Below are 23,226 nucleotides of genomic sequence, written 5' to 3' on the forward strand. Positions count from 1 at the left end.
TTGATGTTTCTGTTTTAGGTCCATATAGTGGTAGGGTTACCAACCTCCAGTTGGCAGCTTAAGATCTTTTGCTATTGCAGCTGATCTCCAGACAGCAAAGATCAGTTCCCCAGGAGAAAGTGGCTGCTTTGGAGGCTCTGTGGCCTTGTGCCCCACTGAGGTCTTTCCCCAAGGCCTGCCCTCCCCAGGCCCCACCCTCCAAATCTCCAGGTTTTTCCCAACCCAGAACTGGCAACCCTATGGAGTAGTCTTCTGTTTTCTGCTGTGGAGATTATGTTACGTATGAGAAAAAATGTGCGGGTCATAATGTATGAACAGAGAATAGTGTCTTTTCCATTTAGTTTACATGCATTTGAAACTGTTGCAAGGAATACAATGGAAAAAGAATAAGGATTTAACTTCTTGGTCAGAAAAGGTAACATTTTTGCTTTCATTATTTTATAGCCAAACCTACAAACCAGCTGTATACGGTGTTTGAGTTTAAACTAAGTTTGTTCTAGGGTTGCCAAGTCCAATTCAAGAAATATCTGGGGACTTTGGGGGTGGAGCCAGGAGACATTGGGGGCAGAGCCAGGAGCAAGGGTGTGATAAGCAAAATTGAACTCCAATGGAGTTCTGGCCCTCACATTTAAAGGGACAGCACACCTTTTAAAATGCCTTCGTTCCATAGAAAATAATGAAAGATAGGGGCACCTTCTTTTGGGGCTCATAGAATTGGACCCCCTGGTCCAATCCTTTTGAAACTTGGGGGGTATTTTGGGGAGAGGCACTAGATGCTATACTGAAAATTTGGCATCTCTACCTCAAAAAACAGCCCCCCCAGAGCCCCTGATACCCGCGGATCAATTCCCCATCATTCCCTATGGGAATTGTTCATGGAGGTGCATAATGGCTGTGGGGAGGGGGGAAGCCTGTAAAACCGCTGGCCAGCTGGCTGGGGGAGGGGGGAAGCCTGTAAAACCGGGGGATCCCCCGCTGGGACCTGGGGATTGGGAAGCCTAGTTTGTTCATTGGGATAAAATCCAACTTCATAATTATCTGGAGAATGCTATCACCTTCACTGGCATGTAAACCCAAATAATTATGTTCAGGTTATATAATACTGTGCACCCTTAGAGCCCAACTAAATTTATATGTTACATAAGTTCATCATGGTGATTTGTAGCCATATGCAGACATGAGTCATCAATAACAATGCCATGTAAAAGAGCCATTGTCCCTATCTGCCCTGTGCCCTGTGATGCTTTAACACATAGTTGCCACCAGGGATTTGCACTGAAAATGTAGGTGCCAGTCCTTGTTGGGAACTCCTGTAAAACAAAATATGTAGTTTGGATATGGCTGCCACTCTCCTGGTAATGGCAGAGGACTTGCCTGTGGTATTTTCCTGTTCCCCAGTCTCACTCAGTGGAGCAGTGAGGGAAAATGAAATGGAATAGCATGAGGACGTTACTTCCCATTTCAGAACAGAAAGTTATGTCATGGCACTCTAGGAATTTCAGATCTCGGTTATAAAACCATAATTTTTAAAATACCTAGAGCATCATGATGCCATGACTTGTTTCAAAAGAAGAAATTATGTCATGATACTTGGAACTGGGAAAAAACCCTCTATGGTTTTCCTAGTGATTTTAAAAAAAATCATAGAGCGTCGTGATGTCACTTCCTGTTTCAAAATAAGGCGTGACTTTCGAGTAGTGCCCCTCTCCCTTGTAGTCTTTGGAATCGCCATCCAAGGGCAGGCATCCCTGAGTGGACTTTATTTGGGAATGGACTCAGTGGAATTTACAGTTAGAAGTTAGGATTAAGCTACAACGAAGATCTGTTTTATAGTACTATATTACAATGACATTGAATGGATCCAAGGTTTTGTTTCATTGACAGTGGAGCCTTCCTCCAGTGCAGGGAGCCTTGCTCTAATGGAAAGAACATATTTGAAGAAGCAAATATGAAGGACCATCTCATTCCACGTGTCTCTGTGAGACAATTACACCTTAGGGTGACCCATGCGGCATCTACCAGAGCCCAGATCTTTTTCACTGTGGCACTGGTGCTGTGTAGGGTTGCCAAGTCCAATTCAAGAAAAATCTGGAGACTTTGGGGGTGGAGCCAGGAGACTTTGGGGGTGGAGCCAGGAGACATTGGGGGTGGAGCCAAGAACAAGGATGTGACAAGCATAATTGAACTCCAAGGGAGTTCTTGCCATCACATTTAAAGAGACAGCACACCTTTTAAAATGCCTTTCTTCCATAGGAAATAATTAAGGATAGGGGCACCATATTTTGGGGCTCATAGAATTGGACCCTCTGGTACAATCGTTTTGAAACTTGGGGGGTATTTTGGGGAGAGGCACTAGATGCTATACTAAAAATTTGGTGCCTCTACCTCAAAAAATAGCCCCCCCCAGAGCCCCCAATACCCACAGATCAATTTCCTATTATTCCCTATGGGAATCGTTCTCCATAGGGAATAATAGAGTGCCTAGTAGACATTTCCCTCCCCCCCACGCTTTCTAAAGGGGGGGAGGGCCTCCAAACTAGGGAATCCCCTGCCCCCTCCCTCTCACACACACACACTTACCAGATCTTCCTCCGGACAACTCTACTTCCTGTGAAAACGAAAGCAAAAGAAAGGGAGGGGTCGTTCTCAGAAGCCCTTTCTGCTTCCTGCTTCCTGCCCAGTCTTAAAGGGGCAGACATTTTGCAAACGGCTCAGGAGCTCTACAACATGAAGCCTAAAGGTATGTTCTCCCCCCCCTCCACCCCCGCTTCCAGAGTTTTGAAGAGCGGGAGATGAGGCTGCGAACCCAGAAGTCTCCCGCCAGAGCGGGAGGTTTGGGAAGCCTAGTGCTGTGGAATGTGCTCCCTAATGAAGGAAGGAGGGTCTTTTAAGAGTGTCTGTAAGGCCTGCCAGTTTACCTAGGGCTTTTGAGAGGATTTTGGATGGCAGGTATCTTTTAAAAGGGGGGGGGGGTTACAAGGATTTGGGGTTTGCTACTCTCTTTTTGGTTTTAATTGAAAAATATTTTCATTTATTATTGGAAGCTGTCTTGACTTACAGAGAAAAGTGGGATATAAATGTTTTAATAAATAAATAAAATAAATTGCTGTTAGCAGAATGGAGCTTTTTGAGCCAAGGCATAATAGATACAATTGAACATATAAATGCTTATTTAAATATCTGAAATGTTTGTGGCCTTTTTGTCAACCATGCAGCCCTTTGCACTGTGAGTTAAACCAATGAATAAAGCCTACCTGATGAGTTATAAATGACTGCTCCTCCCACCAAAGTTCTCTTCAGTGACTTTTGAAGTACTGCTTGGAGGCTTTAGGTTGTTGGGGGTTTGCAACTGGTTTCGATATGTTCACGTTGTAAATATAGCATTACATATTCGTTGCTGGTTTTAGAAGTTCCAACAACATTTTTAAATAAATGGAAAGGAAAAAGTTGCCTGGCCAAGTTTTCCAAGTTTGCATTCATGCAACTCCACCACCCCTCCCCACCCCAACTCCTGCATCTGCTCCTGGTATGAAAGTCAGCTAAACAAGCTTGTGTTGTTGTTTTCCCCAGGATGCCTTTCATGTTTTCCCCTCCTTCTCTTCAGAAATCCAACTATTTATTTGCGCACAAGGTAGGCAAAATTCTTTTATCTCGCTGTGTACTGTAAATGAAAGCAATTAGTATACTGGGATTATGGTACAGTTTTTCAAAAATCCATGTCAGTCAATATTATTTTTGGCGGGAAAGCTCTTCACGCACTGTATGCAAATAACAACAATTGGAAAGGTTGCTTGGTGTTCCGCAGTGACGGCTGTTCCTTGTTTGCCATTCTGTCCCCATGCTATGAAGCCATGGTAAAAATGAGAGGCCAGCCTTTGACAACACCCCATTGGCAAGCAGTGGAAAGGTTTACAAGGATTTTTTTTGCATTTGCCAGATGTTGTTAAGAGTTCATCGTTGCCGCCCTGGACTCCATGTGTTTTATCTCTCACTACAGCAGTTGTTGCTTTTGCTGGAGATGTGCAGTGAAACATCAAGTTGGGCTGCTCCTTAATGCCACTATTAGAGTTGCCAACAAGCTGGAGGGGAAAAAATAGCCTTGCTCCTTTAACAGAGGCTTAATATGTGGAACTGAGAAGTTGCTGCTTTTTGTGGTATGGAGGTAAAAAACATCACCAGGGAAATAACATCCCATTAAAGCCATGTTTAAAGGGCAGAACATTTTCCCCCTCCAGTTTGTTGACAAGACCATGTTGGGTCTTCTTTGTTTTGCCAGGACAAACAAAATTTCATAGCATTCTCAGCAGCCCATCATGCCAAGCAATTCTGCCTGATCATAATTGCTATGCCATCTAATTTAGATTACAGTATACCTTATCCTGCTCTGACCTGGATTGTCCAGGTTAACTTGATCTTGTAAGGTCCTGGAAGTGAAACAGATTTGGTCCTGGTTAGTACTTGGATGAGAGACCACCAAGGAAGTCCAGGGTTGCAACATAGAGGCTGGCAATGGCAAACCATCTCTGAATGTTTCTTACCTTGAAAACCGTATGGGGTCACCATAAATCAACTGTGGCATGATGGCACTTTTCATCACTATATCTCATCATAGACACTGGTGTGACTTGTGGCATTTTCCAGTAGTATGCTTCAAGGCAGAAGGCCTCATGCCAGTCCTTACTGATTTCTAATGGCTTCAAGTGGGTAGATGTGTTGGTCTGAAGCAGCAGAACAAAGTTTGAATCCAGTGGAACTTTTAAAACCAACAAAGTTTTATTCAAGGTATAAGCTTTCATGGACTCTAACTTTGTTCTTCTAATGCCTTTAAAACAGTTTTGGCCACTGCTTTCAAGAAGTAGCTGTTTCTACACTTCAGGCTGCCAACCTCCAGATGAAGCCTGGAGATTTCCTAGAATTATAACTGATCTCCAAACTGCAGAGATTAGTTCTCTTGAAGGAAATGAAAGATCTGGAGGGTGAACTCTATGGCACCACATCCCCACTAAGCTCCCCAAACTCCACCCTTCCCATGTTTGCCTCCAAATCTCCAGGAGTTTCCCAATCAGTAGCTAGCAACCCTATTCTATAGAATTCTTTCAAGGGCTCAGGAACCAGCTAGGTTCAAAGATAAACTGATACAAAAAGTATTACTCAGTGTGATGGATCTTCCAGGTAGTTTTGGTAAACTAATGGTCCAGGTTAAGCACAGATTCCACACACACACCCCAATTGTGTCTGCTATTAATACAACAATTTAGTTACAAATTGCCCCAAACAAAAAGAAAGGATAATCAAAGGAACCATGCAGAAGGGTACAGGATTGTAATTACAATAAATATACTGGCTGCTGTTGGAACAGTGAAAGCAGCACAGTAGAGCCACACACATAAAAAGTGAGGAGGGTCTCATCATTTGCAGATCTCTTCACCAAGAAATAAAAACCTGACCTTGTAAATTAACCAAAAGAAAACAAACATCAAAAACAACTTGATGACTAAAGAGGAGGGATGGAATGTTGAACGTAGCTGAGTGACAGTTAAAGAAAAAAAGGGAGGATGGCGATATCATCTTGTCCAGGTCCCTGAGAATTTAGATTGGCCATGATGTCACATGACTGTCTGTCACATGATTAAGTTATATGGCTTCCTGTCATATTGTTGTCATGGGTTCCATGCTTCTATCTGGGAATTAAAGGTGGGTCCTGTGTTTGGAAATGATGAAATGTAGTATAGCCTACATGTTAATGATAGGATGTTTTGGAGGTCATTGACTTACAGGTCTGCCATCTGTCAAAACATACTGTAGCCTATACTTACCACCCCGATGGTAGAGCCCTGTTCCTTATCACATGGGGCATTTGGGCTCTCACACTTTTTTATTGTACATCTATTAGCTCTTTCTTGAGAACAAGTCTTTGTAGTAAGAAAGATTTATAGAGATCTTTTCCATGCAGATATTCTCTTGTGTCTGTATTTCTATATAAAGGCAGCATTTATATATAATAGCATATAACATCTGCTAAATCACCACTGAGAACTGAAGTTCCATCCATCGATCATGCAAAGGCTTTTTAGGGAACCCCAGATGTGAAATTCTTCCTAGCATCCAGACTCACTTGGAAATATTTTAATCCAGGAAAATGTGGGTGACAGACCTTTTTAGCGGGATAAACAGGCACAAATATAATAATGAATCCTGTATGTGTGCATGTGGAAAGCTTGATTCTGAATGTTTTAAAAACAAGCACTTCAGCTGGATAGAGTGAAAAACACCATACTCCATTTCATTGCAATGATCCTGAAAATTGGTGGGATGGTTTATTCAGGCTAGGAGAGGCTGGTAACATAGTTAGTTATTAACTCTTGATTTACTGTGTTTTGAAAGATGCTGTTAAAACCATCCTAGAAAACTAGCCATGTCAGTGGTTAACAGCAAAGAAAATCCTAAGAAATGTGGCATTTTGGAGACTAATCTTTCATGGAGGCAGTGGTTTTTCGAAGCAAGCCGAGAGAGAGAGAGGTCTACTGTACTGGATGTGTGAAGTTGCTGTATTTATACTTTAATGTGAGCTAAAGTATATTGCAAGATGAAGTACCTTAGCAAAGTGAGAACTAATGTCTTGTTTTAGCCCACATTATATACACCTACCCACCCACCAGTTTATACAAATCTCCAGCATGGTATCTTCCCTGAAGTATTGCTTCCACAAAACAAAGAACTAAAACTGGCTTTCCTCTGCCTCCTTGGTGCAGAAAGCACTTTAGACAACCCCAGAAGGCATAACTTTTGTCTTCAGTGAACCCCCATTCAGAAACAGATGCCTCGATTGCAGGAGAATACTACAATTGGAACCTCTTAACATTTTGAGATTGATCCCACCACTCATGACAACCATTTTATAATTGAGTTCACCTCCTCTGGTAGCCATGTTGTAAAGGCTGTTGCAAGATAGACATGACATGATAGAGGTGACATGATAGAGGTTTACAAGATAATGCATGGGATGGAGAAAGTAGAGAAAGAAGTACTTTTCTCCCTTTCTCACAATACAAGAACTCGTGGGCATTCGATGAAATTGCTGAGCAGACAGGTTAAAATGGATAAAAGGAAGTACTTCTTCACCCAAAGGGTGATTAACATGTGGAATTCACTGCCACAGGAGGTGGTGGCAGCCACAAGCATGGCCACCTTCAAGAGGGGTTTAGATAAAAATATGGAGCAGAGGTCCATCAGTGGCTATTAGCCACAGTGTGTGTGTGTATAATTTTTTTTGGCCACTGTGTGACACAGAGTGTTGGACTGGATGGGCCATTGGCTTGATCCAACATGGCTTTTCTTATGTTCTAGAATTCCAAGATGAGCCTCCATTTTTGCACTCTTTAGTGTGCACTTTATTCAATTTCAATTTCATACCTTTATTGGCATGTGTGCACTTCATACTGTCTTTGATTATGTGAGCAAAGCCTTCTGAAACTGCTACTGTACAAATAGGTAAGATAGCTTACTACATATTCATACACATAATCTGTGGTGGTTCCCACCTTGTGGAACAACCTTCCTCAAGAAGTCAGAAATTCTCCTAGGGCGTTTTCGCACTGACCTTCAAGTGGCGCGACCACCCTCTTCACACCGGAGGATCTGCGCGGATTTCGCACAAGAAGCGCCGGCGCACCCAAAAGAGCCGGCGACTTCCGTCGCGAAACCCGCTCAAACGGAAACCGCCAAGAAGCAGGAAAACGTTTGAGTGGCTTTTGCAACGGAAGTCGCCGGCTCTTTTGGGTGCGCCGGCGCTTCTTGTACGAAATCCGCGCAGATCCTCCGGTGTGAAGAGGGTGGTCGCTCCACTTGAAGGTCAGTGCGAAAACGCCCCTTAGAGTTTTATCTCCACAGAATGTTCAAAACAGATGTTCGGCTAGACATTTTTATAAAGGGATTAGAACCATTCTAGAATGGAACTGTTCAGGAGGCTGCTTTAGAATGGAATAGGCCCAGGGCTTTTTTTTTTTTTTTTAAGCAGGAACGCACAGGAACGCAGTTCCGGCTGGTTTGGTGTCAGGGGGTGTGGTTTAATATGCAGATGAGTTGCTTCTGGACTTTTTCAACAAAAAACTCTGTGTGGAATAATGGTGACATTAGGGGATGTGGCCTAATATGCAAATGAGTTCCTGCTAGGATTTTTTCTACCAAAAAAGCCCTGAATAGGTGTATAGTCTACTGCAGTGCTTATTGCAGGAATGATAGGATTACTGCAGGAATAGGAGTGTATTTGACTGCAATTATTACTGTAGGTAGGATCCCTCAGATCCATAACAGTGCACAGACTTCAAAAATCATTCAGTCACTGCCAATATGGACATGGAAGTGTCATCACATTGATGATGCTGTAGGAATTTTACAAATCTCTATGGTTTTGAGCTGAGAAATCCCTAGCATGTCATCCCATGATGAGACATCATTTCCAGGTCCAAAACCAGAAATGTTGGCATGGCATTACATACAACAATTTTTCAGAACATTTGGCTCTTGCTGCTTTACAGATTAGCAATGAGAGCGGTGAACCTGGTTATAGGTACCATCTTGCTTTCACTTAATTGACTTCTTCTTTTATAATTTTACTTATGCTTGTTCATAATATACTTTGCTGTAGACAGTTTGTTGTTCACATTGAACATATGAGCACATGAAGTTGACTTATACTGAATCAGACCATGGGCCCATCAGAACCAGGCCCATAGACTCACAGCAGCTCTCCAAGGTCTCAAGCAGAGGTCTTTCACATCACCTGTTACTTCTTCCTTTCCACTGGAGATGCTGGGAATAGAAACTGGGACCTTCTGCATGCCAAGCAGATGCTCTTTCACTGAGCCACAGCCCCTCCCATTGTTTTCTAAATTTGCAATTTCAGTCCTATGGAATAGTTCACTGGATTTTTATTCTGTATGATTGCATTATTTTTTTTATTCTGCAACCCACCTTGATTTTCCATGAAATATGCAAGCTATAAAGTAAGTAAATAAATACTGTATAAAGGGGAGATGATGTGTGACTGAAAATATATTATAAACCTGTAAGTATTGCCAGGCATCTTTCCTCCATGTTTTTAGAGGTTTCTGTGGAGCACATTGTGTTCAAATTATAACCCCCCTGGCTGCATAACCAGTGAAGCTGTCCTCAGTCACGATGAGCCCAATATCTGGCTAGCGGACTTTCATAGAAAGATCAACCTACAGGAAACTAGATTCTTACTTCTTTCCTACAAATCTATGTGGATTTTACATTCCATTAGACAGCGCTCTTGTATATATCTCTCTGTGGAAAAGGAATATGCCCTGAGTGAATATTATGCAAGACAGACCCATTGACCTAGACGAGATGTACACACGACAATTAGCCTGTACTCCTCCCCCCCCTTTTGGTTAGGGTTAATCACAAGGTTGAAAACTCCACATCGTTCAGTCAATTTGAGGCTGAAGGCTGAAATGTCATTTTCGAAACAGGGTTAAGAAGGTCACACAGCTGCAAATAATAACAGCTCGATGAAAATCAGATTCTGACGGCAACTCACTTCAAGAATAACATAGAAACAGGAAACAAGCCTGCATGATATTCTTTCCAGCGAAGCCATACTAATTTCGCAGGTATTTTATTGAGTTATTTATTATTTACTCAAGGACTGAAAAGAGAACAGGCTTCCATGATTCAGTTATTTCACACCATTCCATCCTAGCTGTGGTGTAACAGTGGGGATGGTTTTTATCCTACATATGAAAAAGCGTGAGAAAAAAGAAATCTACCTTTGAAATTATTTCAAGGGTTGGTTAATCTATGGGAAGGGGAGGGGTGCTCATTTGTATTGCTTTCAAAAGTTTCTCTGTACAATGTATGCACACAGAACAAAACTTGAAAAAAACTTCAAACTTTATCACTTATCTAAATTTGACCGCCTGGCTTAAACATAGGCGTTGCTGGAAAAGTGTTCCCTTCAAGTTCCTGTTGTCTTTTATGTGCTTGTAGTTGGCTTTGACTATCACTGAGGCTACCTTGGACTACCACTAACCCCATGACAAATGATAATTGAACAGATATGAGTATCCTAATCTGCCTCATCCAACTATCACTCCTTCAGCATTTTTCAGTGTTTGTACAGTGAGGATGATTTTGCTGTATTTTGGTTTTTATCTTCAGAGCATTCTGAGCTTACCTGTGCTAAAAGTGTTGGGCATGTAGGCTATCAACCTCCAGATGAAGCCTGGAATGACAACTCATCTCCAGGAACTACATTTTTCTCTCTCTCCATGCAGAGTGATATTTCATTGGGGTATCAGAGGCAACACTGCAAGGAGCTTCCTCACCTGTGGGGCCTGCCGATGTGGCTTTTTGCATGGCCACAGCAATGCAATATAATTTTGACAGAAGTTGTTAACATCTACATTAAGGTCCAAGCACTTTTTGCACATGCATAGTTAATACCATTGGAATATATATAGGAATGTAATCACCTTCATCATTTTATATTCTGAAATTACAAAATGTAGTTGTGAGATTGCCATACATCTTGTTCAGAGGTCAGTAAGAACCTCCCTCCCCCCCCCCCCCCGCCAGCTCTAGAGATCTCCAACAGTCTCCACTGGAGAATGACACTATAATCCTAAACTGAGTTACATCCTTTTCTCAGCCCATTGATTTCAGTTTACTTAGGAAGATGTATTTCTGTTTGGGATTGCACTGTGAGGGGCCTAGCTGGCACCTTTTTATGGCAATATATTCTAGGTGTACTAGAAGTATGCAGAAAAAAGGGAGAGAGAGAGCCAGCCAGATTTAAAGTTGACTTTTTATGTCAATTTACAAACATTTGTTCATTCTTTAATATCAGAAAGAAAGTTATTTGCATTAGGAAATCTATTTTATAAGATGTTTCCATTGGTTTTGATGGGATACATTTCTCTGTGTAACTGTATGTGGGAACACAAACATTAATCTTCTGATCTGCAGGCGATATACCAAACTGCTGGGGGAAGGGTTCAAACATTATTAAATTTGATCCCTACCAGTAGGCTGCATCTGGTCTCTGTTCCAAATGCTCCATGTAAACTAAGCCCAGTTTACAATTTATGGCAACAAAGATAAACACACTCTTTTTTTCCTTTCTCAGGAACAGGGTTGCCAGCTGTAGTTGGCACACTAACAGAAGAATGATGAAGGAGCTGAAAGCTATTTGGCATCATGCTGATGCACAATGTCTCTTCTGCCACAAAACCAGATGCTGTAGGTGATGCTGTAGGATTTATTCAAAACGTCATCATTAACCATAGATAGTAAATCATAGAGTTTAGGGTGAATCTTAGAACATCTCATCAAAGATGTCAAGCATTGTTGCAGCACCAAATTGCCTACAGTTTCCCTTATCTGGTTGGGCCGGAGATCTCCTGGCATTACAATTGATCTCCAGACCACAAAAATAACTTTCCCTGGAGAAAATGGCTGCTACGGCATCATACCTTATGACGGTATGGCATTATACCCTTCTGAGGGCCATCCCCAGGATCCTCCCCAAATCTCTGAGAATCTCCAAACCCAGAGCTGGCAACTCTAGAATTGCACCCCCCTTCATTTAGCATCTTCCAGCTTGCTGAGCGGCAGCAAAGTATGTAGGGTTGCCAGGTCCTACTTTCTTCCCAGCAGGGGGATCTTTGAGCCCTGTCTGAATTTGCACACGGGGTGCGATGATGTTCCCTGAAAGTGACATAATTGCAACAATGCTGTTGCACAGTGACAGTCTACTTTTCGGGCAAAATTCTATGGTTTGAGCCCAAATTTATCATAGAGTTATGCCCAAAAACTAGAGTATCACCACATGATGTTAGCAATGTGTTAATGTCATGTTTGGGGCAAAAGTGGGGGAACTCCACTTAGACTGGGGAGTTGACAACCCTAAAGGAATAGGAGCCCAGGCTGAGAGGTCTTTCACTATGGTAGGCAACTTGACCCCCCTCTGCCCCTTAAGAAAGGCATTGCTGGGTGGAAGTCAAAACAGTTGCAACATCCACCACTGGTCAGCTTCTTGTCAATGAAGAAACCCTGCAGAAATCCTGCAGTTGGGAAGACATTCTCAGAGATTGTATCCCTCAACCAAAGGATACTTTCTTCCATCTTTCAGATGGATAGAAGAAGAAGAAAACATTTTTGTTCCAGAAGCAGTTATAATAATCTAGTGCATAGCCTGCAAAAAAAGGCGTGTGGGTAATAATTTTTCTCCCTTCCTGGAAACTTCAAGCTGAGGCTAGCGATGTTTGTTTTTTAACCAAATCAAGGCACATGGTGAGAGAGAGTAACTCTATTCTGTCTTCTGTTCCTCACTATCCTGTGTTCTCTTTTCTTCCATATTTTCTTCCAGCCCAGCTGCCTTCCCATATCTTTGTAACTGCAGAGCCTGGCCAGGAAAAAAATGTGTTTCAAATAGTGGGAGGCAGCAAAGTAAAGCAGAGGGAAGCAATGCCAGTTCCCTTCACTGAAGGCTCAGATCTCTTTTCAGATCCCTCTTCACTTTCCTCATTGGGCTGATGGCCTACCTCATTGGGCTGAGCTACCTCCATGGTGAGAAGGGCAGTACCCGGTCCACATGTGGAGAAGACAATGCCCAGTTGATTCATGGTGAAATGAGGTGCTTGGGTAGGCCATGCCACGGCATCTACCTTCTTCAAGTTGGCTCCTTATGCCTCCTGTCTTTGAGAAGCAGGGCCAGGGCCCTTTTCCAGTTTTTCCCCCCTGTCTGCCCCGGGCATGCATATTGGATCCTTCCCAAATGAAAGCATGCTAAATTGGGACTTCTGCACATATGTGATATGTTTCTCACTGATTTCCCATTGGCTTCTTATATGTATGTGTTTTCTCTTTACTATTGGAGGAAGGGAGAGCCTTAAGCCTCTGTGTATCACTGGGAAAGGGGCAAGGCAAAGCCTGTGCCTTGGCCTTTATTATTCCTGGTTCCTACAACCACGCCTGCCCAGCAGTGTGTATGAGCAAAGTCATGGAGAAGTCCAACCCCTTCAGCTTTCCTCTACATCTTAATTCATTCTTTCACAATTTGCAAAGCATGTAAGATGTCTATGAAGGGGGCAGGAATTGGGGCAGGAAACCAAAGTTTTTGCCCCCCCCCCCGCCACATTTTCCCTACCCACCTTCCTTGAGTGCACAAGAGTCCACATTCAGCTATGTGATTCTTGCTTGGGAGAAGCTACATGCTGACCAAATCAGCAGACCTACAAAAATCTAGTGGAAAAAGAACAGCTGTCAAACAATGACCAATTTCGCACTAGACCTTTAATCCTGGTTTAACTCTGTCCCCAAACTGACATTCTTCACTAGAATCAGAGAAACCAACTCTATGACTCTCTGATTTTGCCAGATTCTTAATTCTCTTCCACCATTTCCAGGGAAGCTTTGGGCTGATAACAGTAGTGTGCCAAATTTTTGCACCATTTCATTCCATTGCAGGTAAATATAAGGAGTTCCAATCAGGCTCTTACCTTGAGGCATACACGTTTTCAATGATTGGTCCTAATAGCTGTTCACAAAGCCATACATCATCTGGTGGCATTTTAAATTGATTTAAATATGATTTCAATTTATTTCCTTTTCATGCATGGCATCCATTGCTGTTCTACTGGGGTGGAGAAGGCTTTCTATCTTGAGGGCAGGGAAAAAGTTGCACAAGGGTTTGGCATTGTCTCAGTGTTTGAAGAAATTTTGAAATTAAAGAAAGCAATTCACTAGCTTGCTTAGGTTTTCGTTGGAAATATCCTTTTTCAGAATTATGTTTTCAGGTTCTGTGGGAAAGAGCAGTAGTCCGTGGTCAAACGCAGTGCAGAAGGTTTTTATAAAGAGGTTTACTGTTGCAGGCTGAAATAGGTTATTGGTTGTTATTACAGTCTCTTCTGCATTTAATTTTAGTCAACACACAATTGCTTTGAGAACTGCTTCTTGTATTAAAATTTCACAGCCTGGGAATGTTCCAGGAAGTTAGCTCCTATTTGCATGCTACGGAAATATTGGGCTTGCCACATATTTCAGAGTCAACAGAAGAAAGAGTGAGGATGAAGAAGGTACATGTGCTTATTTCAGCACATGTTAACAGCAAGAAAGATACTGGCAGGAGTTGAGAGCCAGTTTGGTGTAGTGATTAAGTGTGCAGACTCTTATCTGGGAGAACCAGGTTTGATTCCCCACTCCTCCACTTGCAGCTGCTGGAATGGCCTTGGGCCAGCCATAGCTCTGTCAGAGGTTGTCCTTGAAAGGCCAACTGCTGTGAGAGCCTTCTCAGCCCTACCCACCTCACAGGGTGTTTGTCGTAGGGGAGGAAGATAAAGGAGATTGTGAGCTGCTCTGAAACTCTGAGATTCGGAGTGGAGGGCGGGATATAAATCCAATGTCTTCCTCTTCTTCCAGTTGCATTGAACATGTAGTGGGGAACGTCCAGCCCGAGGGCCATTTATGGCCCTCAAGATCACTTGGTCTGGCCCTTGGGGATTTCTGACCCCTTTCTGTCCCCCATTTCTTTATTTCCATTTATTTCTCTTTCTTTCCCCATTTTTTAATTTTCCTTTATTACCTTTTCTTCCCTCCATTTCATTTCCCTTTCTTCCCTCCATTCCTTTCTTGCCCTTTGTTCCCCTTTCTCCCTTCCTTCCTTCCTCCCTCCCTCTCTTCCTCTCTCTCTCGGCTTTTTTTTTACCAAAAAAAAAGTCCTGGACCAAGGCATTTGCCTAGGGCAGTGGGCCAGGGGTGTGTGTTTGTGTGTATGTGCCAAATTAGGCTCTCCCCACATGACTTCAAATAGAAAAACAATTATTTACATTAATTTTGCCGGCCTGAATTGTTCTCTCTTGGCAGAGCACTTTTTTTTAAGTTGATAATTTTGTATGGCCACAAATGATGTTTTAAGTATCCAAAGAGGCAGTTTGGTATAGTGGTTAAGTATGCGGACTCTTATCTGGGAGAACCGGGTTTGATTCCCCACTCCTCCACTTGTGCCTGCTGGAATGGCCTTGGGTTAGCCATAGCTATCGCAGACATTGTCCTTGAAAAGGCAGTTGCTGTGAGAGCCATCTCAACCCCACCCACCTTACAGGGTGTCTGTTGTGGGGGGAGAAGATAAAGGAGATTGTAAACTGCTCTGATTTTCTGATTCAGAGAGAAGGGCGGGGTATAAATCTGCAATTCTTCTTTATCTTCTTATTCTTCTTCTATTAAGATGCTTTTCAACCATGAAAAAAAAAATGAAGTAGAATGATTTTAGAACTGTCTGAAAATAAGTGGGACATTCCACCCCATACCACTTACACTAGATAGCCCCATAATTAGTAAAGTTTGATCTTTTTTTAAAAGGAGGATCAGTTCACAAAATACAATTTTTGGCCATAAGAGTGCTGCTGATTGTCCCCAGCTATGTACTGTGTAGAGAAATTAGATGCATGAACACAGGAATCCCTATCATTGTAGTAGCTAAAAAATGGCAGCCTGATAATATTAATCAGTGCTGCTAAATGTTAATGCTTTACGCTTTCTCAGAGCTTATTCATTACATAGGTGAACATTACAACAGAAGTGAATAACTTTCACCTTCTTTGCTTCTGCTATAATGTATACAGCGGGGCTCTCTGATCACACATGCCCTGACCTGGATGGCCCAGGCTAGCCTGATCTCATCAGATTTTGGAAGCTAAGCAAGATTGACCTTAGTTAGTACTTGGGTGGAGACCACTAGGGAACTCCAGAGACAAGACAGAGCCAGGCAACAGCACACCACCTCTGAATGTCTCTTGCTTTGAAAACCCTGTGGGGCCAGGGTTGAGGTTAAGTCTGATTTGAGGTCACTTTCCACCACTGATCCAACTGTTATGCTATGCATAGTGTTGCAGGTTCCCACCAATCATCAGCAGGAGATGGGTGGTAGAGTTGCCAAATCCAGGTAGGGGAACTCCTGGAGATTTGGGGATGGAGCCTGGGGAGAACTAAGACCTCAGTGGAGTACAGTACTATAGAGTCCACCCTCCAGAGCATCCATTTTCTCTAGGGGAAAGTGATTCTCTAGGATCACTGTTGTCTGAAGATGAGCTGTAGTTCCAGGGAATCCCCTGGTCTCTCCTGGAGGCTGGCATCCCTAGACGGGGGATCAGAGTCTCATGGACCCTATGTGGGTGATAGTTTTGGCAACTCCCACTTTCCACTGAAAGTTCAAGAAAGCAGAACTATGAATCACTCTTGCTTTAGCTTGCCCAAGCTTTGTGTAATGTTTGAATTGGCTATGATGTTATCCCCCCTCCCAAATATGACTATTACACCTCTTGCAGCTGCTCAGTAATGTCTTTACTTATTTGATTCTTGACCCATGCAGCTTCTCTTAGAACAAAACAAATTTCTCACACCTTCAATTCCCACTTATTTTGATAGAATCAGAAGAGCAATAAAGGCCTGAATTGAAATAGCAACAGCCTCCTCACTTGGCGCTTATCTCCTGGTCCAGAGCTGAAGCATGTAAGCAGGACAGTGTGGTACACACTCCTAATAAATGTGAAATGTAAGTCTTCCACTAATTCAACACTTTGTAAAACTTGATTGATATGGAATGAAAATAGTCACCTGCAAGATTCATCTCTGAATGAGATATTAATATCATGTTTTGAAGGGTATTAAAGTTTAATCATGGCATTCCCCTGGCCAGGGGTCATTTTGTAGAAAAAGAGGTGCTGAAGCTCATTAGCACAACTCAATTGCATATGCCACACACTCCTGACATCACCAGAAGGTGTACTAAATTATATCAGTTCAGAATCTACTTTAAAATGCTTCTTGAATTATAATTGTCATAATAAAACCTTACTCCCATCATTCTTTTTAAAATTACTTTCTCCTACATGGCCATAGTGGCATAATGAAGATTTCCATCTGTCTGCTTTATACGTTTTGGTTTTTTCTCCATTTTTTTTTGTGGGGGAAAATATTACAAAGCTTGTCAAATCTTAAGAGTTTAGCGAAATTCTCACAGGGGGTTTGAACAATAGAGCCCAGAATCAAGTATTGCAGCGGTTGGGGGGGGCGGGGTAAGAAAGAAAGAGCACAATAAACTTTAGAGGTTCTGGAGCTCCACTCCTGTGAGTTCCTGCCCAAAATGAGGCCTGCTCCTGGCCTATTCTGAAGGAAAACCAACTTTTGGTAGCTCAAAGCACCTGTTCACATACTGGCAGCAATAGTGTTTCTTCTTGGTAACTGGGATACAGCTCAAAGTAGCAAGTACCCAACTTGACTCTGTTAGACAGACCTATTTAGGGAGGATCTGTCTCATATGCTCCCTCAGCATTCTGTCTAGACATGATTCAGTCAGACTCCTTTTCCAATATAAGGAACCATGATCATCATGCTGGCAAATAGAACATATCTTACACTTTGTAAACATAACGATGTATCAGGCTGCAAACTGGTAATTCTCCATACCCTGGTTCAGTGGTTGATTAGCAATGTGGGAGAGATGTCTCCCAAATGTACGATTTTCATCACTGTGCTCCTGGTTGCCGCTGCAGGTGTCAATGCCCCTGATGACGACAGCTAACATTTTGAAACAAAAGTTGTGTCAGGCCAGTACACTGAATGAGTGAATGTGAGGAGGTAGGAAATAATCAAGATTGCAGTAGTAGGGCCTGTCTTCCTAGACTTGCACATCCAGTGAAAGGTATGAACAAAGTTGTACAAATGCAAGCATATAGATTCTGTGTGCATAATCAGGGATTCAAGGACCCTACCTTTTGCAGGACTTCTGACCACATGGAAAACCTTACATGAGTATCATTGCACTTCTGTACAGTTCTATCTGGAGACATATTCCTAGAAATCACCAGGGTTGTTAGGTCCTACGTGTCTCCAGTGGGGGCCTCCTGGGTCCTTCCTGGGATCTTCTGCTGCACGTGCAAAGCACGTGGAGTGCAATGATTTCAGCTGAAAGTGATGTCATCACATTGCCTCTGTCATCCAGAAACGGCATCATTGCATCACCAACATCGAGGTTTGATGCTCTAGTTTTTGAGCAAACTATGGCTTTTTTGCCTACAAAACCATAATGTTTCCCCAAAAACTAGAACATCGCCCCCTGATAGCACCACTATGATTACATCATTTCTGGGTGATGTCATCACATTGGGGACATCGCCTGGTGACATTCCTGATCAGGAGTGGGGCTTCGCCCACTGGCCAGCTAGCTGGTGGCAGACCTGGGGGTGGGGAATCCTACCATTAGCCATAGACTAGACTAGCCTGATAGATTTAATTGGATCAACTGATCATAAGTGAGGAGGAGGAGAAACTTTAGAGCTGGGTTTCCAGGATTCTTAGATATTTATGCTATGCTTTTTTCTGTTTATCAGGGACCAAAAGCAGCTCACAACATCCTCCTCCACTATTCCATTTTATCCTAACAACTCTGTGAGGTAGATTAGGCCGACAGAGAGAGACTGGGTCAAATTTAGTGAGCTTCCGTGGCAGAGTCGGGAACTGAATCTAGGTCTCCCAGATCCTAACATTCTAACCAGTACACTGCACTACATGAATGTGTAAGGAGACTCTCTCAAATTAACTGGTCACCAGCCATGAACATACAAAACTACCTTATGCCATTAGGGTTGCTGACATCCAGGCAGCAAAGATCAGTTCCCCTGGAGAAAATGGCTGCTTTGGAGGATGGACTCTATGGCATTGTTCCCTGCTGACTTTTCTCCCCTTACCAAACCTTTCCATTCCCAGGCTCTACCCTCAAATTTCCAGTTATTTCTCAAGGGGGAGTTGGCAGCCCTATATGCCACTGATCCTTCAGGCTCAGTATTTATTGTCACAGGCCATGGCTTCTAGATTCTTAGGCTGAGAAACTCCTTTCCCAACACCCTTCCTAATGCTCCTTATAATTTGTATAATAAATTTGATTTTCTTGATACTTTACTCATAACTATGTATTGTTTGAGCTATGCACTTAGTGGTTTAAAAATATTTTTAAACATTGTGGCTAAAATGCTACATGTTAAAAAAATCAAAGGTAATCAGATAATTCATTACTTTTCTGAACATAGGTAGTATTATCTAATAATACACTGAGCGTATTTTTTTTCACCAAATGGAATTCATTTCTGACAGCCAAATGGAATTCATTTCTGTCTTTCTAAGTGCATAAATGTGTTCTGAAAAGGGCATTATGAACTCAAGACAATCGGAAGTTTGGTTATAGCCAGTGTAGGGTTTAAGGGGGGAGTGGGTTGGGGCTTGAAGTTATCAGGCTTTTCTGTTTGTGTTCTTAGGGACCCTATTATTTCCATGTTTCCTAAAGTTATGGGTACTTGTATTTATGGGTTCCCTTTCTCCCCCTCTCCTTTTAACATGTAGATTTATGAGGAATCAAAGATGAATTTGGAGCAGGAGAGGCCTTTTGTCTGCAGTGCCCCGGGCTGCTCACAGGTGAGTTGAGTTGGCAGGAATATAAACCAAAGTCTAGCTCTGGCCTGTGTAGTACCTCCTGATATATTAACATGTATTTAATAAAAATGTTTTCTTTTTTTTCCTTTTTTTAAAAAAAGGTTTTTCCCACATATATAAAACTTATTTTTTTATTTTTTTCACATACAAGCAAATATTTCCTCCCCCTCAAATTATAGGCAGGGATATACTGTGAAACATTTTAAAGGCTTCAGACATTTACTCCCATATGTACCTCCTTCAAGGTTTCAGTGTCCATCTGAGAACTGTAGAACAGATCAAGAGTCCATATTGCCTTTGACTAGCAAAAAAACTTCTGAAGTGATCAGTAACTCATGAAAGCTCATACTTTGCTGCAAATTTTGTTAGTCTTTCTCTATTGGACTCTTGCTCTTATCTACAGCTACAGACAGACTAACACAGCTACCCATCGTAATCTGTCTTCATGGAAGGCATCTCCATGAATCTGTCTTCATGGAAGGAATGCTCACTCATGCAGTTTCATCTCTTTAACTCCAGAAGTCATCACAGGGAGAACTTTCATAACACCACCCTTCCATTTCAAAAGCAAACCTTTTCTGTAGATTAAATTCAGAAGCGCAGAAATATGCAAACAGATCTTAAACAATCATTTTTTAATAAATCCTTCCAAATGGTGCCATATCGAGTACCAAGAGCTTATCAACCACACAAGGTCCTCTCAGCACACACTGTCATCATGTTGTATGAACAGAAGCAAAATGCATATTTACCATGTGCATACAGTTCTGGTACATTCAAACTGACCACAGGGTTTGTGTACGTGTGTGATAAATACATGTGCTGCCCTTGTTCCACGGCATGACAATTGTGTATGTCAGGAGAATGTTGGGTAGCATGTGCTCCCAATACATATGGTTAGCAGGCTGCCTATATATACTATTTTGTGTGAAAGATAATCTCCCTTCAATTTAGAGTCAGTTTGTCAATTACATATGCCCTTTGCAAACCCTGACAGAAAGATTGGTCTACAAAACAGACTCAAAACATAAGATGAGATCTTGCCTGTGCAGAACATGCTTTTACTTTAAGTCTGTTATTCATTATCATTTTTTATTTTATATATTCATATGGAATACATAAATATGAACATCAGGGACATACCTTTTAATATTATTATATTAGATGATAGTGCTATTAGTCTTGTTATTCAACCTCATAAATTCAAAAAGTGCTATAAACATTTGTTGCATTTCCATTCATTAAAATAAAACTACTGAACTCAATCAATTATAATACAGTTAACACTTGTGGTCAAACCTCCTTTAATTATTTTCTTTTATTTCAATAACATACATTTCTCCCATTCTTGAAGGCTTCTGGGTATGGCTTTCCCATTCTCCTGTCCAGAATGTATTATTTCTATTTGAATCACATGCACTAATTACAGTTCAGACAGACCAAAGCAAACACACTCAAATGGTGTGAACAAACATGAGGGGGTGAACAAACATGTGGGCAAAGGAGACCCAATAGATGTTGTTTACCTTGACTTCCAGAAAGCTTTTGATAAAGTTCCTCATCAAAGGCTCCTTTGTAAGCTTGAGAGTCATGGAGTAAAAGGACAGGTCCTCTTGTGGATCAAAAACTGGCTAATTAATAGGAAGCAGAGAGTGAGTATAAATGGGCAGTCTTCGCAGTGGAGGACGGTAAGAAGTGGTGTGCTGCAGGGTTCAGTACTGGGCCCCATGCTCTTTAACTTGTTCATAAATGATTTGGAGTTGGGAGTAAGCAGTAAAGTGGCCAGGTTTGCAGATGACGCTAAATTGTTCAGAGTGGTGAGAACCAGAGAGGATTGTGAGGCACTCCAAAGGGATCTGTTGAGGCTGGGTGAGTGGGCGTCAATGTAGCAGATGAGGTTCAGTGTGGCAAAGTGCAAAATAATGCACATTGGGGCCAAAAATCCCAGCTACAAATACGAGTTAATGGGGTGTGAACTGGCAGAGACTGACCAAGAGAGAGATCTTGTGGTCATGGTAGATAACTCACTGAAAATGTCAAGACAGTGTGCGATTTCAATAAAAAAGGCCAACGCCATGCTGGGAATTATTAGGAAGGGAACTGAAAACAAATCAGCCAGTATCATAATGCCCCTGTATAAATCGATGGTGCCGTCTCATTTGGAATACTGTGTACAATTCTGGTCACCGCACCTCAAAAAGGATATTATAGCACTGGAAAAAGTGCAGAAAAGGGCAACTAGAATGATTAAAGGTTTGGAACACTTTCCCTATGAAGAAAGGTTAAAATGCTTGGGGCTCTTTAGCTTGGAGAAACGTCGACTGCGGGGTGACATGATAGAGGTTTACAAGATTATGCATGGGATGGAGAAAGTAGAGAAAGAAGTCCTTTTCTCCCTTTCTCACAATACAAGAACTCGTGGGCATTTGATGAAATTGCTGAGCAGTTGGGTTAAAACGGATAAAAGGAAGTACTTCTTCACCCAAAGGGTGATTAACATGTGGAATTCACTGCCACAGGAGGTGGTGGTGGCTACAAGCATAGACAGCTTCAAGAGGGGGTTAGATAAAAATATGGAGCAGAGGTCCACCAGTGGCTATTAGCCACAGTGTGTGTGTATATATGTGTGACGGCTTCTCTTATGTGAATTTTAAACTCTAGGGCACTTTGGGCAAGGCCAATGAAACTCTAAAGCCTTTTGGGGATGGTTAGGGTTGCTTGAGAAATTCCTGGAGATTTGGGGTAAGTGCTTGGGTGTCAGAAGTTGGAGAGATGAGAGAGATCAACAGCAATGTAATAAGGGTTGCAAGGTCCATCCTGGCCACTTTTTTTGGGGGGGGGGGGGCATTACGAGATTCAAGTTGGGAAACTTGAAGATTTGAGGATGGAGCCTGGGGAGGACAGGGACCTCAGTGGGATGTAAAGTCATAGAGTCCACCCTTCAAAACATCAATTTTTTCCAGGGAAACTGATCTCTGTAATCTGGAGATAAACTGTAATTCCTGGAGGCTGGCATCCCATGTCACTCTAGGACTTCTGTTTCTTCTAGACTCTGTGGTATTTCATAGTGTCTGCCCTTTAAAGCTGCTGTTTCCTCCAGGGGAAGTGATCTAATAAAGTATGGAGATCACATGTAATTCTGGAAGAACTCCAGGCCTCATTTTGACATTGGTAATTGTAGTGGTGGTTGGGATGCCGATACCCTGCATGCCTGAACTCCAAGCAGTGAATTCATATGTGGAGTGTAGTCTGACTTTACCATAAACTAAAAAAAGAGGTTGAGTGAAAGTGAAGAACAAATTCTATTTAAAGTCTTGGCATATTAATGCTAGAGATGCCTGGACAACTGTCTGTTCAACTCACTTCTCATTCATTAGTGGTTATCAGGCAGCTAATTAATCATTGGGCTGTTTGCAACCTCACTGAATACTTCCAGCCATCAGAAACCAACTCCCAACTGATGAGGGAGCTACTGGGATCTGGTTTCCAATTTCTTGCTGGGGAAACTTTGCTATGTACCCATCAATTGGAGGGTGGGTGGAGGGAGCTGGAAGTTGGGTTCTTTTGACTTTTCACTCTGGAAGTTTTGCTATCTCACACATTTGTGAGATGCAGTAAGTTCAGTGGGCATAGTTCCCTGTAAGCTGCGCTAGGAGGTGGTGGTGCATAAATTTTGAAAAGGCTGCTACAGACTTCTGGTTCTGTCCATAGATACTG

At 42.3% G+C, this 23,226-nt stretch overlaps 1 protein-coding gene across 6 annotated transcripts in view; it reads left to right on the plus strand.

Moving 5' to 3' along the window:
* The window catches only part of CREB5 (cAMP responsive element binding protein 5), a 318,303-nt gene that overhangs the window by 58,970 nt on the left and 236,107 nt on the right, over nucleotides 1-23,226 (plus strand). For 2 of the 6 annotated variants that reach the window (XM_060248707.1, XM_060248702.1), the window contains exons 2-4: nucleotides 3,571-3,631; nucleotides 16,450-16,576; nucleotides 19,420-19,491. The exons of 1 other annotated variant lie outside the window; for it this stretch is intronic. In XM_060248707.1, the coding sequence (XP_060104690.1) occupies nucleotides 19,438-19,491 (54 nt within the window). In that variant the 5' untranslated portion in view covers nucleotides 3,571-3,631; nucleotides 16,450-16,576; nucleotides 19,420-19,437. Of the gene's footprint in view, nucleotides 1-3,570; nucleotides 3,632-9,497; nucleotides 9,639-16,449; nucleotides 16,577-19,419; nucleotides 19,492-23,226 lie in introns of those variants that run through there. 3 more of the 6 variants (XM_060248704.1, XM_060248703.1, XM_060248705.1) reach the window with 3 other exon arrangements.

This window comes from Heteronotia binoei, chromosome 10, assembly GCF_032191835.1.
Source record: "Heteronotia binoei isolate CCM8104 ecotype False Entrance Well chromosome 10, APGP_CSIRO_Hbin_v1, whole genome shotgun sequence".
Classification (NCBI taxonomy): domain Eukaryota; kingdom Metazoa; phylum Chordata; class Lepidosauria; order Squamata; family Gekkonidae; genus Heteronotia; species Heteronotia binoei.